Raw genomic sequence first — 16,736 nt, 5'->3', positions numbered from 1 at the left:
GTGTCCTCAACGTTTATTTCACAATAGTTTTATTACTGATATTGCATCATACAACCATTGTAGAACATGTCCTCTAGAGGAAGCTGAGAGGGAATCTCCATTTGTCTCCCTCTTTCCCTCTTTTACCTGACAAGGTTTTATTCAAGATTAAGATCTGTGTTATCACATTAATGTGGTCAACAATGAAGCATTTAGCAAGCCGTATGAACCTAGAAAGGTCAGCACCCTGCTTTTCTTGCTCACTTTAATGTAATTCGGACAAAACTGATTAGAATCCCTTTACATGGCTACGTGGTGAACATGCTAACAGCTTGTTAATTTTTCACTAAAAGGTTGGAGCTTCAAGCCACCCATCTGCTTCATACAACTACAGCAACACCAGGACAGGTCTTCATGTAATCCTTCCATGTTAGAAACTCAATTAGCTTGATAGAAATTCACCAAAAGTTCCAGCCCTTCTGGATACTGATGAACTGCAGACGGTTCAAATTCTTGGGAACATGCTGAAGATAGAGGGTGCTGTAGCTTCATGGATGATCATCTCCTAGCAGCGTCCCATGATTTTTCATCCATGGTGAGGCCCACTATGAAATCTAAGTGTACAGCTTTATTGGCAACATGCACCTAGATTTTTCACATCGTTTTTAACAAGCCAAAAAACTGAACAAAATTAGTGAACTAATGGAAAATCCCAATGGAAAATTCAAAATTTAATGGAAAAGCCAATCTTTGTCTGTTAGTCACCACTGCCTCTCAGAATATTATTGGTTTTGGATTCCAGATATCCGAATAGGCATGTGTTAAAAACATGTGGTAAACTTGCCTGCATAAAAGTACGGGAGCTACATAAAATTTTTGTGAAAATCAATATTTCTCAATGTATCAACCCTGTGATATACCCACAGAGGTGTTTTAATATGTAAATTTGCAATCATCGATAAAGGCACTACATGCCAACATGTAGGTATATTTGTGATTCATCTGCTGCTTTATTGACCGATATTTGAGGAATACTATGAAAAATGCACAATTCTCATAGCTATACTTCTCTGATCTCTTTGAAGTGACAATTGCTGCTAAGATTCATACACATTGCGAAATGGTAAAACTGGAAAACTATGAACCGTCCTGTCTGTCATGAGGCTTGGGCAAATGTATTAGGATCCATGTTGTTCAAGCTAGTAGATCGCGGCCATTAGAGATAGAGTAATAGGAAAACCCAATGAATATATAGAGTCTGACCATATTTAAATGAAGGAGCCTCCTTTGAGTAGGAAATTAATTTAAGAGCCGGAGCTAGTTTTTCACAGGCCACGGGGAAACACTGTTTACTATCATTTGCCCACTAGTTCACCACCACATTTTATAACCTCTACCTAACTGACATATGATAATTAAACTCGGGAATAACAGCCATACAACATTACCTATTATAATGAACATATGTTCCAATGAAGACGTATAGGAAGATTTTTTAAACTCATTAAGAAAAATGTAAAAACATTTGGTGCCTGATGCTAAAATCCCTGCTGGAAATGGCATGGTACACACAATAACTGGCGGGAAATGCTCTTTATAGTCGTTTTCTCAAATGCATGATAAGTAGTCTGAGGGGAAAAGGTAAAACCTAATGTAAGCATTTAAATTTCTGCTCTATTAAGCTGATTTAAAACGCTGTTTTTCCTCACTTTTTCACATTTTCCAAAGGATTTGTTCAAAACATTATATGTTGTCTTCATTTGACTAATGTGAAAACACTAATGGTCTTTAACACGGCCAGTGTTATTTTGTTTTAAATTCTGATTGCAACCTTTGATAATTTAGTTTTGTTCGTGTTAAAATGTTGTGTTAAACAAAACTGATAAATTTGCAGAAAAGACTTTGGACATATATTTAAATGAAACCTAGTGTCGCTGTCGAGTATTAAACATTTTTTTTATTGAAGCACATGGTGCTTGCTTTCACTTCTGTCTTTCATCCGCTGCCTTTTAACATCCAGAAAACAGGCATGCCACACAGCGTAATTAACGACAAACAAAAGAAATTGATGCTCACGGGGCGATGAAAGAAGCAAAGGAAGTCTGAAGTGCAAAGGTTTCCGCAAACAGAAGGGTGCTGCCTTTATTCCAGCCCCAAGGTTAAAGCGTGCTTAACCTTTTTTACGCTAGGACTCTAGCCCAAGGACTTCAATATGTGGTTTCAGGTCTGCGGACTAGACCTACAATTTCAGAATATGCGTGCCCCAGCGACTGCAATAAATCTTTACGACACATGGCCATTTGACAAAACTGCCAAAAATGTGTTGCAGTTAATGTGCAGGCTATGAACAAAATGGTTGTGTCCCTAGCAATAGGTACACCGGTGCATTGTATAATAAAAATAATTATTCATACTTAACTTGTTTATTTTCACACTCGTTTTTTTTTTTAATATTGACACCCCAATTTATTGAGATGATGTGGAAAGCATGCAATTTTTACGGTTGTTACGCTACTGAATGATTAAATGAGGGAACTTGTATAGTGCAGGGCTGTGAACTGGATGATAGCGACGTGTCCTGGATCGTACAATCGTGGTCAGGGGAGAAGCCACATTAAAACAGTGTCTAGATTACATAAAATACTGATTTGTGTCTAGGTGCAATCTAACACCATATTACACATTAAACGTTTCCGTTTCTATTCACTACTGTTTGATATGTTTAATTTGTGCTATACGAGCTTTTCCACTTTGATTTCATTGTATTAGGAGGCTGCATTCTCTTCTAATTGTGTCCTTTATATTTTTGTTTTAGTTCGTTTTTATTGCCATTTGATTATTTTTACACACTTCTCCTCCTGTATTTTTTTAGTTCTGTCTCTACTCCTGCTCGGCAGAGGCAGAGCCCCTGTGTGCCTCAGTTGCAGCATCATTTACTCACTGGTATGGTCACACCATTACGATTTGATGCACCTTATTTGCTTTTTGCTAAATTGACTTTTTTTTAATTTTTTCTTTGGTTTCCACTTCTTTATTACTCCTATAGAACTCTTTCCCTTGAAGCAGGGGGTTTCTTGGACTCCAAACAAAATACACTTAGACCCAACCGGTTTGGCAAATATATATGTATTGAAGTGCATCGTAAAAGGTTCCAATCATTCAACTTCAGCAGGAAATATTAAAAATAAGCAGCGTTTTCGAACCCCTCTCCTGCTGGCTTTTAGCCCTGTATAAGCTTTGAGCCTGTAGTGCTTATTTTGCTTGATAAGCTCAGATAGGTATGAATTGTGGCAGTGTCATGATCCTGATCGCTCTGGGACTTTCAGTGGCCTTCGACAACATTGAACATTCAACATTGACCAGTTCAAAGGTGAAGTTGGTTTTCAGAATATTGCCCTAGATGTAATAGACTCCTTTCTGACCGACTGATTTGGATAATTAATGTCCTCTTACAAATCCATTTCAACCATTACCTGTGAGATGAGTTGTAATTCTATTTAATTTTGATTGTATTTTGGCTATCATGTTGCATGTCATGAGTAGTGGATTTTTTCCATTCATATAGATGAAGGCGGACTATTAATGAGTTTCAGAGACATCTGCACTGTTCTCAGTGTTATCTGTTGATGGACCGCCACAGTATGTTTCAACCTGAGCCAATTTAACATTATATTGATTCTGGTCACTCTTTTTTTCTGTGTGACCCAGGATTCTGGGCCTCTTTTATGGGTAGTTGCTGAATTCATAAATGTGTCTTGAATCCCCCGTCTTGTAGACCATATCTTCTCATTAGGCCCATGAATCAGCATGGTAGCCAAAGGTTGCTTTGCTCACTGCCGGTGAATCTTATCATTGCTACAATTTACTCACCACATGCCAATGAATGTGTTACTCTCATCAGATCTCTACTTTTGGCATGTAGTGTGTCTTGGGCTCCCTACCCGTGTCTTCTCTCACCTCTAGTATTCTGTCAACTCATGATCTGCAGAGACAAAAGAAATGTGGTAATTTCTTGCCTTGTTTGTGCTGTCTTCTTTAGTTACATGCCCATTCGCACATCAAATAATTCACTGTACATTGATCTGCTCCAAGCAATGACTCCTTTTTGCTTAGTTTAACGTTTTATCAATAAAGAATCAAACAAAAGAGTGAATTGTTCCCCTGTGACGTTGCCTCTTCAAAAAGAACAGATAGGTGGCCCACCTTTCTGGTGCAAGATGCCCATCTCTGGTATTCATAGCCAGAAAGCCTCCAGGCCCACCCTGTTTGTGTATTTCTATAATACCTCGCGTTTTTACGTTGTGGAATTTGGCTTCTATCCCAGGCATTTTCCCTTCAATAACACCAAGAGATAATCTCTAGGCTGATCGTTACACTCTACCACATATATAACAACATTGCATATGGTATCTAGGTGCTGTTTTGCTCAATTTCTATTTGTACTGACAGCAACAAAATCATTCTCCACATTTTGTCTATGAAGTTGAAACGTGATCCATCTGCCAGTTTTTTTTAAAGTACTTATGCACCTGTATATGTTTGAGAAAGGCTTGAACAGTAATGCAAAGCACATACCCAGTCGCTGTTAAGAAATCCGGTTTCAAAACTCATTTACATCTTTAAAGATTATGGTACATATCACAAACAACCGCATAAATCAGATCAGCCCTTTAATGCTGACATCAACAGCAATTGCACGACAATGAATAATAATTTATTTTTATTCTACACTTCACGAGATGTACATATTCACATGACTGAATCTCTCAATGGGAGATAAACATTTTTCTTGTTCTGGATGAGAAAACTGCATTCATTCGAAATTTCTACTGGTAGCCCACCATCTTTAAAGGCGAGTCCTGGCTAGTTAAAAATACAAAAACTACCTGCTGGACCTGACTGGAACCTTTCTTGATTATTTTCTCACTTTACTGATGTTTGAAAACTTCTTCTAAAATGTTCCATTCTATCCGTTGTGTTCTGACACAACACTTCCTGAAATGGAGTCCTACTATAGACCTTTGAAATCCTGTACTGTGTCTGCAAGTAGAGACATAGGAGCCTGGTTATGAGTTCGTCGGACAGTTTAGGCCATCTGCCGAACTTTCGATGGGGAGGTTGCTGTCATAGTGGCTATCTCCCCGCTGGGCCAATTAAGAGTTTCCTGCTAGGTCAGGGGGTGGAAACCTGAGTTTCTGCCTGCTGACCAAGCGGGAAACAACCTACAACATTGTCTCTGGCTCGTAATCGAGCCAGCGGCAATGCTTTAGGACGCAGTGTGCACCATCACTCTCGAAATGTTCACTGTTTGCAAAGCAGACAGTGAACATAGCAAGGGTGCTGGCCAGGGTCAGGACTGCAGGCACTGCCCTACATTGCTCATCCGCCCCTCCATACATAACAGAGCAGCGGGCGTGCATCCATTACTCTATTTTGCATTGGCCCCCACGAGACACGTGGGGATTGTAATGAGAGCCTACTGATGTTAGCAGGCTTTTGCCCCCATTTCACCCATGGAGAGCAGGCCTATAGTGTCCTGTATGTGTGAATGCTTAAATTTACATCCCTGCCCCGAGTTCAGGGGTAGGAATGTGAAGCTGTACTCTATGGCTCATATATTTCACTAGTCGGTGAAGAGGGGACTTAAGTGCATACAGGAGATATTTCTGTCCTATGTCTGCATTACACATTTTCCCGTTTACCTGTGCACTAGGTTGGGGTTGGTATTGTGGGAAAGGAAGGTGCACTAAGATCAGATTGGATTGGATCTGTCTGTGAATCAAGGATGCACTGTGCTCAGCATCGCGTACTCCCAGGCGCAAAATTTGTGTAAGGGCAAGATGAATGTGCGCAAGCCATTGTTTGATTTGTGCACATCCGAATTGTCTCTTTGTAGTCACACATGCTCTAAATGCATCTGTTTTTTAATAATTTGCGGTAGCACAGATTGGGAAAAAAGAGGTTGTGAATTTGGAGTTATTTTTAAAAACTGCTTGTGTTCAAAGTATGTCTACTAAAATTAAACCAATGTATCCGTGTTCGTTTTTTATCGACAGAGTCGTTCACTCAAACCACATTTTATAATTGCAATTTTTATCTTTTATGTAGGATGTCTTCCAAAACCTTGAATAAAATCTCATACTCCAACTCTCTCCACTCTACAGGCCCTTGAAAGTGAGTTTGTCTCGTGCCAACTACATCAGTGGATCGACCTCATTTTTGGATACAAGCAGCGAGGGCCAGAGGCTGTGCGGGCTCTAAATGTCTTCCACTACCTCACGTACGAAGGATCCGTGAACTTGGACAGCATCACTGATCCACTGGTTAGAGAGGTAGGTTCCAAAAGGCCACAAGCCCTTCACTGCTTTCCAAGTCTCTCTGCTGGTTTTCCGTTTCAAGAATCCTTCAGTCCAATTCATTCCTGCCCAACCATGACTATGAATGTTCTGCAAGAATAAAGTTTGAAAGGGGTGAGATCCTAGTGGGTCCTAGGTGGACATTGAGGTATTAAAATGCCTGGTGTAGCAGTAGTGGTGAAATATCATTCATGAGCACTTTAACGACTGCACGGCGCCAGGATACAATTTGACCAGTAACGAGCGCTATATAATTTTCACCAGTCTTTAACCTAATGATGATTTTCAGTTGTGTTGGGAGATGATGTGCCTTCCCTGTCACAGTCAGAGGAAGCAGTGGGAGCACAGGTTTATTAATACGAGGCATGGACAGAAAACTTGATAGCATTTGTACTTTGTACTGTGCATCCTCGCATTAGGCAGCAATTAAAAAAATTGAAGCTCATTTCATGAGCTCACTTTTATATTTATATGGATGAACTGCTCATTAGCTTTTCAATGAGGGGGATGCGAGGTCATAGCTCGCTAGGAGCCTTGTCTAGTTGCATTTGGAGGAGGATCTATTGGCAACTCTAATTGCATGAATGTGATGAGAGCCTAAATTAAGCTCTCCAATTAGTGAGAGGGGCTACCAAGGAGGCTAGTGGAGTGCACATTACAGCTGTGTGGATTATTGTATTGTGCTCTCCAGTACCTTCAGACGTTAAAAGCAATGGCACGATGTGCTATGACAGGATATGCAATATACAATTCATTTAGTAATCATGCGACCTAGCCTTTCTGGTCCTAAATATATTGTAATTATGAAAATTAATGCTTCCAGATATTTGGGATGAGATTAAAGCAAAGATTTCTAGCCTTTCTCCCCTTTCTTTGTAGTATACACACATGGTATAACTTTTTAAGAGGATATCATGACAGTGCGCTAAGGCCTTCTGCTTAGTATGAATGGACCGTAATTAGATTAGAGATATCTGTGCTCCATTCTGTTATGGGTGGTGGTCATGGAGGTGTGTAATGGATGCATGCGCTGTAGAAGGCTTGTTTTGATATCATAACTGAATTGGAGAGCAAGATACACATGTTGACTAGTTGGATTTTTGGTAAGGGACTGTTTGGCAGGCAGTCGGTGAGTGAGCTCAGAGCCCATGTTGTGTAGGCTTCACTCGCGCTGAACAGGAAAAATTAAGTCATGGCAGGGGATGCCCATGTCACATTATCCTAAATGGTGGTAGTTTGATATGCAAACGACGTACAATGATTTAAGTTGTCACTTCTCTGTAAGTGCAGATATCACCTCTTGAGATGAACCTGCAAAACACAGATTTCCATAATAGAGAGGTGAACTTAGTCTTTCGTCCTCATTGGTTAAGTTAAACACATTTATACAGCACAGGGTAATGGGCCAAACTGTCTCAATGTGCTGGTCAGCAGCATCCGAAAAGACAGAGGTCTTCAAGAGTATTATAAACATAGACGTGTTAATGTACTTTCAATAGAAGACTTCAATATTGAGTGTACAGTTTATTATAAACATTTTTACAAACAGCTTAGTATCCTGACCACAATCATCCATATTTTGGGTCATAAAGGGCACTGGAAGGGCCAATTACACATTGTTTTCTCTGTTTGTGACCACTTCGAGGGATTTTCCCCAGTCAACTGCTGTACTTTTTCACTTGGTGAAATCTCATTGCCAGAGCTTCGACAGGAGTAACTGGTTAGTGATCATTTTGTTGAAATGAATTGATTTTTGTTAAGTTTTCAGTGATAAGCATTTCATCATTCCAAAATGTTAAAACCACCTTAAAATAAAAAGGTAAAAGAAAAATGAAATTGGAAAAAGAAGGAGGGAAAAGGGAAGGAAAAATGAGGGAAAAACACACTTTCATTCTTTCATTGTTGCCTCACCATAACGCATTGGAACAACTTGATGGAAACCCTTCTGCATTCGTTTTTCTAGAGCCTCTCGTCTATCGGAGTGGAGGCATCTTCAGTTGAGTCTCTCGCATGTTCATCTTGCTGTTCCCTGCAACTGGAAGTTGCCTCTACTTTTCCATTTAATAACCAGGAAAAGACCCACAAATTATGTGACCGGGAAATTGTATTACATACATGGAAGTTCATTGTTAATGTCAGGTCATGGTTTCCTTCACACATCCGCCCTTGACGCAGCACTGACTATGACAGCGTAATGTAGCCTGGGCAGTTCAAAACGAATTATACAAAGCTTTCTATGGTTGCTGTGTTCTATTGTCACTTTGAATTTAGCAATGGCTTCCACATCTTCAAGTTTTTTGCCAACAGGATAAAGTTGCATCATGCCATGACAAATATCCACTGCTCTTTAGGTTTTACCATGGTTAAAATATATAGCTGTTGGACTCTGCAGTGGTTATACACAGTTGGCCTTTCAATGGGAAATACCTATATTTTAGATACATTTCGTGGTGCTACAACCCTGTTGTTAGACCTGACAGCCTTAGGGTGGTCACCCCTAACTTATTGCCTGCCTCCCTCCACTTTTTGGACACATTTTTTCCTGGTTTTAGGACTCTGAACACTTTACCACTGCTAACCAGTGCTAAAGTGCAAATGCTCTCTCCCTTAAAACATGGTATCATTGGTTCATACCCAAATGTCTTATTTAATCTACTTGTAAGTCCCCAATAAAGTGCACTACATGTGGCAGGGCCAGTAGATTAAATGCTACTAGTTGACCTGCAGCATTAATTGTGCCACCCACATAAGTAGCCCCTTAACCATGCCTCAAGCCTGCGATTGCAAGGCCTGTTTGTGCAGTTTCACTGCCACTTTGACTTGGCATTTAAAAGTACTTGCCAAGCCTTAAACTCCCCTTTTTCTACATATAAGTTACCCCTAAGGTAGGCCCTAGTTAACCCAAAGGGCAGGGTGCAATGTAAGTAAAAGGCACGAACTGTACCTGTGTAGTTGATATGTCCTGGTAGCGTAAAATCCCTAAATTCATTTTACACTACTGTGAGGCCTGCTCCTTTCATAGGCTAACATTAGGGCTACCCTCATATACTGTTTGAGTAGTAGATTGTGATCTGAAAGGAGTAACAAGGTCATATTTAGTATGACCAGAATGGTAATACAAAATCCTGCTGACTGATGAAGTTGGATTTAATATTACTATTTTAGAAATGCCACATTTAGAAAGTGAACATTTCTCTGCACTTAAATCCTTCTGTGCCTTACAATCCACATCTGGCTAGGTTTAGTTGACAGCCCCCTTGTGCATTTCACTCAGACAGCCCCAAACACAGGATGGTCAGTCACACCTGCATACTGAATGGGTCTTCCTGGGCTGTAGGGCCTGACATTTACATGTCAAAGGACAGTGGCCTACCCTCACGCAATGGAATGCCTAACCCTCTACTGGGACCCTGGCAGACAGGATAGAACTGAAAGGGGACCTTGTGCACTTCTAAGCCACTCTTTGAAGTCTTCCCCACTTCAAAGGCACATTTGGGTATTTAAGCAGGGTCTCTGACCCTACCAACTCAGACACTTCTGGACAAGATACCACTGGTGAAGAAACTCTGAACCAGAACCTGCAACCTGCCAAGAGGAACTGCCTGGCTTCCGAAAGGACTCACCTAACTGCTTTTCTGCAAAGGACTGCTGCCCTGCAGTTGCCCTGCTGCCTTGCTGCCCTCTGGCTCTGCTGAGAAGTGCTCTCCAAGGGTTTGGCTAGAGCTTGCCTCCTGTTCCTTGAAGTCTCTGAGCCAAAAAGACTTCCTCTGGCAAAGAACTCCTTGGGTGGTGAAAACTCGACGCACAGCCTGCCAGAAACATCGCACAGCCTGCTTTGCAGTGAGAAAATCACCGCACACGAACCGTAACGACGCAGCCCGGCTCCCCGAGAGGAGATCGATGCAACGCCAGCGTTGCGACCCGAACTTTGACGCACGGCCCACTGGCTCGACGCATTGCTGAGCTGGAATGATGCAGCACGATTTCCTGCGAGGAGAATCGACGCAGTGCCTGCCCTGCGACAGAAATTTCCCTGCATCGCCCACCGTATCGACGCAGCTCCTGTTGACTTTGTCTTGCACGCCCAGGATTTCTCCGCATCGTCCCAGGGGTGTCCGAATACCCCGCAACCCAAAGAGGATTCAAGTCAGCACGCTGGAAATCGACGTGGAAACTTATCGACGCATCGTCTACGCGCGCCCAGAGAAACCAACGCACACCTCCACATTTTCCACGCATCTCCTCCTCTGCGGTCCCTTGTGGAGAATTTGAACACAAACTAGGTACTTTGTGCCTGCAAGAGACACTTGTTGCTTTTAAAGAGTAAAGACTATTTTTATAATTTTCTAAAGTGATATCTCAATGTGTACTTATCAAATCTTGATCGTTTTGACCTGCATTTAAACAGATAAATAATATATATTTTTGTAAACACTGTGTGGTGTATTTTTGTGGTGTTATACTGTGTTATTGCATGATTTATTGCACAAATACTTAACACATTGCCTTCTAAGTTAAGCCTGACTGCTCAGTGCCAAGCTACCAGAGGGTAGGCACAGGATATTTTGGATTGTGTGTGACTTACCCTGACTAGAGTGAGGGTCCTTGCTTGGACAGGGGGTAACCTGACTGCCAACAAAAGACCCAATTTCTAACACCTGTTTTCAGTTTTTGAGTATTTTGATTAATAAGCTTTGTTTTCCCTGGTATTCGGAAGGGTGACACACCAAATTCTCAAATTAGAGTTCCTTTAAATTTTTTGAGAGGGCCTCTAGGATTCTTGGTTTTTATTTTTTACCTAAATCGATGTCCCTTCTACACCACATTACCACACAGAACCATGCATTTTACTGTGTGTCATAGTGGAGAATTCATAATCCACTCTTCTGTAGAAGAATATGCCAGATTAGACTCTAGAATGAAGGTGTAAAGAACCTCTCTCTCCTACCAAAGCAGGCTGAATCGAAGTCAAGGCCACACAGCTCTGCACCACATGACATATTTCTTTGTAAAATAGCAGATAGAATTCAATCAACTTTTGGAGAACTTGTGTGATCATGTTTTCTTGGGAAGTGAGAATTACACTCCTTGTGCTTTCTGTTAGACAACCAGGACCGGATATGTAGTTTCCATCACATGCTATTTGGAAAATATATCCCTAGATTGGGAAAGACTTTGTCGCCTTCCAAATGATCATGCTGAGCGTACCCTTTGTTACAAGGCCCAAATCGTATGACCTTTCATTTCTGAATATTTGATTGCTAACTATTTTGTCTGAATTTTGGTGACTTTTAGTTAGTACTGAAAGTCAATTAGAGTGTCTTGCAGGCACACTCAACCCATTTGTATGGGAGCATCTTAGACTCCATCAGAATCTCATTTTACAGGGTGGCTTGCAGAGTAAAGAGAATGGGAACCAACAAGTAGCGCTTTCATCCCTCTTGTAGTTAACTACAGAACCATTTTCCAGTTAGGCTAATATTGCCTTGTGAAGTGGTTCTTGAATAAAGGCTAATTATGATGTTGATCGGATTAGTTTCAGTTTTTATAATGACTAGTCTCAGTTTCTCTTGGTTCACAAAATAGAAGGCCCGAAGAAATCCAAGTATACTACATACAGATTCATTTGTTTACTTGTAGTAAACTTGTGCATTTACCACCTGGCCTTTTTTTGTTAATGGCCATGATGATTCTCATAGTCCCTAAGATTGAAAGAAGTCTAGGACAGTGAAACAGCCAAGGTTGTTTTGAGATGAAAACCGAACAGTAGCTTAGCTGAAATACTTAAGGAGGCACCGTGGTCGGTCCAGGTGCATGGCCTTTTGTTAGCTATGGGCAGAGATTCTCAATATATTTTTTGAGAACAGACATCCAGCCCATGTGCAGAGAGCCTCCATTTCCACTAATTCCCTTTGCACTGGTTTGCTGACTGATGTCTCTCAGCCATTGCTGGCATCAAAAATAGTGGTGAAGAGGTCCAGACAGCTATTCTCCGAAATGTGGGCTTTAATATTTGACCATCATTGGTCTAGGCATTGGGCAATGCATGAATTTTATGGTCTTTGAACATTTCCTTTGTGATCAGTGGTAGAATGATGCCCATAAGATTCTCGTAGTGGGCATTCATTTACTGCTCTTCCCTGTCAAATACCTTCCTCCGAGTAGGCTACTTCAGGAAGGGGGTCTGCACGTTCGACTGTTTACTCTTCTTAGCTCCAGGCTTTTTTGTTTTCATATAGAGATGTTCCCATCTTAATATAACTTAAACGCCTTGAAAAGTCTGGCTCACAGGGAATCAGAAAAGGGGGATCACAATTCCCTTTTAGATACAGTGCCCTTGGTTGTTGTCAGTTTCAGCATGCAGTGATATCTTACATTTCTGAAATATGGCTCAGTCTTTGTATTTTATCAGAAATAGTTGCTAGCTGTGCTGTTCATTCTTGCATTGTAGGTAGGGATATACATGCTCTGACAAAAAGTAATCATGGTCAGTGTAGAGGTCTGATGTTCATTGTTTCAAATAAGACCTGAAGTGTTCTACCAAAATACTGAGGTTGTTGTATCAACTTTCTCGCATATTGGCTGCACAGTATTGCCACCAAATAATGTCAAGGTAAGTAGATGCAAAGTTAGAATAGTAAATCTACACTTCCCATTGTTGCTTACCTTTATGATATATGGAAAGTTGACATTGTGGAGCCAACTTAAGTAAAGTTTTATATTATTGACCTTGATGTTTTGATACACATCCAGGCTCAACTAAGTATCTCTTATTCGGTTGCAAGGTATACCTGTGAGTTGCAGACCATTGTCTCTCCAAAGCTCCAGAAAATGCACAATGGGTCTGCAACACATGAATGTCGTCCATCTCCTTTTCCACCCAGTATTGTGTACCTTCCAGCTGAAGGTATAACTTTTTGCTTCCCACCAGCTTCCTGTCATGAGATCACATGAAGACATTGCGAAGACAGTTGTTGAGCTTCCTGCAAAACGACTTTGATTTATGGTTACTTTTGAAGGACTTCATGTCATCAACCACATCTTTGGTCTCTACACAAAGTGTCTTTGCCTTCTGGATGATATTAATGGTGATATCACCAGACAAGATAAATCTTTAACTTAGTCATAATGTATCAAGAACCAATTATAAGCAGCTCTTTCCTTTCTTTTTTCATGGTCAGCCATTTCCACAGTAACCATGATTGTACTAAATTGACAACAAAACATGGATATTTTTAATCCTGTTCAGGGTTGGCACAGAGTGGAAATATAATTTGATTGTCATTAGCATTCAAGGAAAAACCCACGCCACTCCTCCCCAGGAACTCATTCAAGGGTTTCAAGTATCTGTATCCTTGGAAAACCTTCAGATACTGTTTACATCTTCTTAAAAATCCTATAATACCCTGTTAACCAAAATGAAAGAGAATCAGCATAATCAACGTATGTCTGACTGCTTCACACAGGTGATCCTCTCTAATAACAAGCTATGGTCGAAGAGTGCCAACAGTTAGAGCACCACAAACAGCACTGCTTTCCTTCATTATCCACCTCCAGAAAATGCTGTCTCACACCAAGCAAGGTCGTTCCTTTTCATTCTGCTATAGAATGGCCTGCATCTTGACTGTACCACAACCGTCTGCATCACAAGGACTAGAAAGAGGGCACTGATAATGGGTCTGTAGCTTGCAGGGTACTCCACATGCAGGTTTTTTGTGGCAACAATGTGATCCACATCTGTTGCAGCGTACCTTGCCCTCCAAGAATGTCTTAATTATGCTATTAAGCAGGGGCCTTCCAAACATTGCCTGGGGTCCATGCCCACTTGTTAGAGGATCCTTCACACTGCTGATCTATTTGTTGACTTCTTATTTTCTTAGAGAAAATTGAGAGAGCCGCACTCTTTTGTACCAAGGTAAGTCACTTTAAGTGATTCATATACACATCTTGCCCATGCAGGTGACTTACATTGCAAGAAGTGTACAAAGTTGAGTGTTGTCCCAGACCAGGAGTTTGGTATGAAGCAGGGATTTATTCTTGCCTTGCTCGGATTTATACTGTTCATTACCAATTTTCTGAGACAATTGGGAATTAATCATATATTTCCATTAAATGTGGGTAGTAAGAACTTACCTTCTATTGTTCATTTTGAAGATACCATCAACCAGCTTGGTCTGCAGCAGTGTCCCAAACAGGCGTGATTGGCTGACAGAACTAATGCAGTCATTACATGGATCTGTTTGCACAATGATTGCAAATTTGAGTCCCACTGAGACCACTCAGCCTCTCACCCTTCCACTGTCAATAAAATGAGTGGGTAACACACAGCATCTGTTAATAGTGCCAAGACAAACCCTCAGGGATGGCATGCACGCTCTAAAAATCCATGTTATTTTATGGTATGCAGTGTTATGTTTTACCATAATGCTTTAAAGATACAATTCCAAGTGACCCAAAGTAAGTTTTTTTGGCCCTAAAGGCCCTAAAAGACTTTTGAGAATAAGTTAATATATTCACCTAGGCTATCCTGTTGCCAATAATCAGGCTCTCCCTTGCCCCCACTGAATGATTATAAAAGCCCTGCAACTACAGATAGATATTTGCTTGACTGGAGATCAGTGATAACAAGTAAGAAGGTCTTCTACGCTAACACTTTTCTAGATTTAGCCTGTGGAGCCCCCGCTTGGTTCCCTATATTGGATGGAATGGTCTCGCTTAGAGGGGCTACTGCAGAATATGTGCTGGACGAGATTATTTACTCCCATTAAAATGAAAAAAATATATAGATCTTCCACAGTGTGAGGATAGGAGAGTTTTTTGCGCCTCTCTTAAGGTGGTATCTCTAAGCACCAAAGTAAATGCAGATAGAAGATGTGGGCAAGTATTAACCATTGATGTGACCACTCCCAGAATTGGCTGAAGACTTATGCTGTATACTCGACTGCTGCTGGGATTTTTTTTTTAACTGTAGACGTTTTGTGGCATTATCACTTTGTTAACAGGAACAACTAAAATGAAATAAGTAGCCACAATTTGTGCAGCCATAGCAAGCAAGATGCTACAAGTAAGCTAAGGGTTTCAGATTCAAAAATGCGCATAACATTATCCAGATATATGTAAACCACTTAGAATTCTTGCCTTTTAAGAAACCGTGTAGTTAGTTAGTTCACGTTTGTACTCAGACATCACTGATTTGTTTTCTACTTCTTTCTTTTATTGTTATACTTTTTACTTCTTTCTTTGCCAGGCTATTGATTTAATCGGTGATGCTAAAAATAATAGCCTAAATGTAAGCAAAAATGGCAGACTTGTGAAATCTATATGAATGCGGAACAGCTGCTGGATGGGTTCTGTTGCACTGTTGAGGCTGCACTCGTGATCTTCCGTTGCCCCAGATATATGCCATCTGTTGTATGCAAAACAAGTAATAATTTACACATTGGCAGCCTGTGGGTGGTTTTTGTTTGTCTGATTTTTGGGAAGCAGCAAAGTTGCTCATTGAGGAGTTGCATCTTTACAGCTAGAAAAGCATGCAATTTAGCAAGCTGTAGAGACAAAGGCTCTTTAAATATCTGTTCCAGTTATAATTAAATAGTTCCTACACATCTATACCTTCATGAATCCAATTAATTAGTGTAATTTAAATACTGCATTTGACAGTGGCTGTGGAACGTTGTTAATGCTCTCCCAACTGAAACGGAAAGCGTTCGGCACGTTGATTTTCTAGTGCCTATTTGAACATCAGTAAAATGTACTGACCCTGGAAGCTGCAACAAGTTCCAATGCTAAAGTAACGTTTAAGATTCGTTTCAATTCTGTTTTTTTGTTGCTAGTGCTGTGTTTTATTGTTGGTTATGCTTTGGAGTCTTGCATGAGAGTAGTGTCAGGCAGTTTGTAAAAATGTATTTCTGATATGCCTTAGATACTAGTATTTAATTTAAAAAATAGACGAGAACCAACCGTACAATAGCATAGTTGTGATTAAATTGTTTTGATAGCCAGTAACTAACTGCACGTGATCTCATTTGTTTACTATGGCGAGACATATGTCTAAGTTGTGCGAATCTAGTGGTCGTTTATTTCAAAATATATAAAATCTTCAGAAGACACAACTGAAACTCCGAAAATCTTAAATCAATTGTAATGCAGCTTATTCTTAGCACCACTCTGTGTGGTTGTCATGTTTGGCAAGAAAAATGACATGATTAATGACAGCGCCATGAAATCATACCGATGGCAGATGTGCGCTATAAAAATACAAGTAACATAACATTGCAGATTCATTTTTTCGTCAACAATCCCACCATTTAAGAGATGCTTCCAGAGCGGTATAAAGACGTGCATGTCTTGGACAGTCATTGAAATAGTATGTCTGCTACATTTGAAGAGACTAATTTTTTG

General features: G+C 40.5%; 1 protein-coding gene across 4 annotated transcripts in view; it reads left to right on the top strand.

Moving 5' to 3' along the window:
* The window catches only part of NBEA (neurobeachin), a 1,608,295-nt gene that overhangs the window by 1,457,801 nt on the left and 133,758 nt on the right, over nt 1-16,736 (top strand). For all 4 annotated transcript variants that reach the window (XM_069205539.1, XM_069205537.1, XM_069205538.1 and 1 more), the window contains one exon: nt 6,144-6,311. In XM_069205539.1, the coding sequence (XP_069061640.1) occupies nt 6,144-6,311 (168 nt within the window). The remainder of the gene's footprint in view (nt 1-6,143; nt 6,312-16,736) is intronic.

This window comes from Pleurodeles waltl, chromosome 8 (assembly GCF_031143425.1).
Source record: "Pleurodeles waltl isolate 20211129_DDA chromosome 8, aPleWal1.hap1.20221129, whole genome shotgun sequence".
Classification (NCBI taxonomy): domain Eukaryota; kingdom Metazoa; phylum Chordata; class Amphibia; order Caudata; family Salamandridae; genus Pleurodeles; species Pleurodeles waltl.
The sequence above is the reverse complement of the archived record's forward strand: the minus strand, read 5'-3'. Positions and strand labels throughout refer to the sequence as shown.